Source organism: Coturnix japonica, unplaced genomic scaffold, assembly GCF_001577835.2.
Source record: "Coturnix japonica isolate 7356 unplaced genomic scaffold, Coturnix japonica 2.1 chrUnrandom509, whole genome shotgun sequence".
In the NCBI taxonomy this organism is placed as follows: Eukaryota; Metazoa; Chordata; class Aves; order Galliformes; family Phasianidae; genus Coturnix; species Coturnix japonica.
In genome coordinates, this window is record NW_015439897.1 from 75,933 (window position 1) to 77,150 (window position 1,218).

Genomic DNA, 1,218 nt, shown 5'->3' on the forward strand with positions numbered 1-1,218 from the left:
ATAGTGCCCCATATAACCCTATATCCTGCCCCATAGTGCCCCATATAACCCTATATCCTGCCCCATAGTGCCCCACATAACCCCCTATCCTGCCCAATGCTGTCCCATATAACCCCATATCCTGCCCCATATTGCCCCATGTAACCCTATATCCTGCCCCACATCACAGTCCTTGGTCCCCCCGTGCCCCGATCATCTCCTGACCCACAACTTCGACCGCCTGGGGAAGCTCCATTATAAAGGGGGGCTGAACCTGGAGCCCCCCAAGTTGGCCTGGTTCGCACTTGTGGGGCACACGCTGTGGGTCTGCCCCATAGACGGGCAGGAACAAGAGGCCGTTCAGCTCAGGAAGCTGCAGGAGCTCAGTAAGTGATGGGGGTTCAATGGGGTTATGGGTCCCAATGTGGGTCTGACCCCTTCTCTGCCCCACTGATGTGGGTCCTGCCCCACTTATGGGTCTCTTCTCCCCACTTATGGGTCTCTTCTCCCCACTTATGGGTCTCTTCTCCCCACTTATGGGTCTCTTGTCTGCACTTATGGGTCTCTTCCCCCACTTATGGGTCTCTGGTCCCACTTATGGGTCTCTTTTCCCCACTTATGGGTCTCTTTTCCCCACTTATGGGTCTCTTTTCCCCACTTATGGGTCTCTTGTCCCCACTTATGGGTCTCCTCCACTCACTTATGGGTCTCCTGCCCCACTTATGGGTCTCTTGTCTCCACTTATGGGTCTCTTGTCCCCACTTATGGGTCTCCTCCACTCACTTATGGGTCTCCTGCCCCACTTATGGGTCTCTTCCCCCACTTATGGGTCCTGCCCCACTTATGGGTCTCTTCCCCCACCTATGGGTCTCTTGTCCCCACTTATGGGTCTTTTCCCCACTTATGGGTCTTTTCCCCACTTATGGGTCTTTTCCCCACGTATGGGTCTCTTGTCCCACTTATGGGTCTCCTGTCCCCACTTATGGGTCTCCTGTCCCCACTTATGGGTCTCTTGTCCCTCTTATGGGTCTCTTGTCCCCACTTATGTGTCTCTTGTCCCCACTTATGGGTCCCTTCCCCCACTTATGGGTCTCTTGTCCCCACTTATGGGTCTTTCCCCCACTTATGGGTCTCTTGTCACCACTTATGGGTTTCTGCCCCTCACTTATGGGTCTCCTGCTCCACTTATGGGTCTCCTGTCCCCACTTATGGGTCTCTTCCCCCACTTATGGGTCTCTT

General features: G+C 54.4%; 1 protein-coding gene across 1 annotated transcript in view; it reads left to right on the plus strand.

Annotated features, from left to right (window-relative positions):
- The window catches only part of LOC107307205 (arf-GAP with Rho-GAP domain, ANK repeat and PH domain-containing protein 1-like), a gene marked incomplete at its 3' end in the record, with an annotated part of 58,781 nt that overhangs the window by 38,519 nt on the left and 19,044 nt on the right, over window positions 1–1,218 (plus strand). The window contains exon 9 of the mRNA XM_015850680.1: window positions 170–365. Within this exon, the coding sequence (XP_015706166.1) occupies window positions 170–365 (196 nt within the window). The remainder of the gene's footprint in view (window positions 1–169; window positions 366–1,218) is intronic.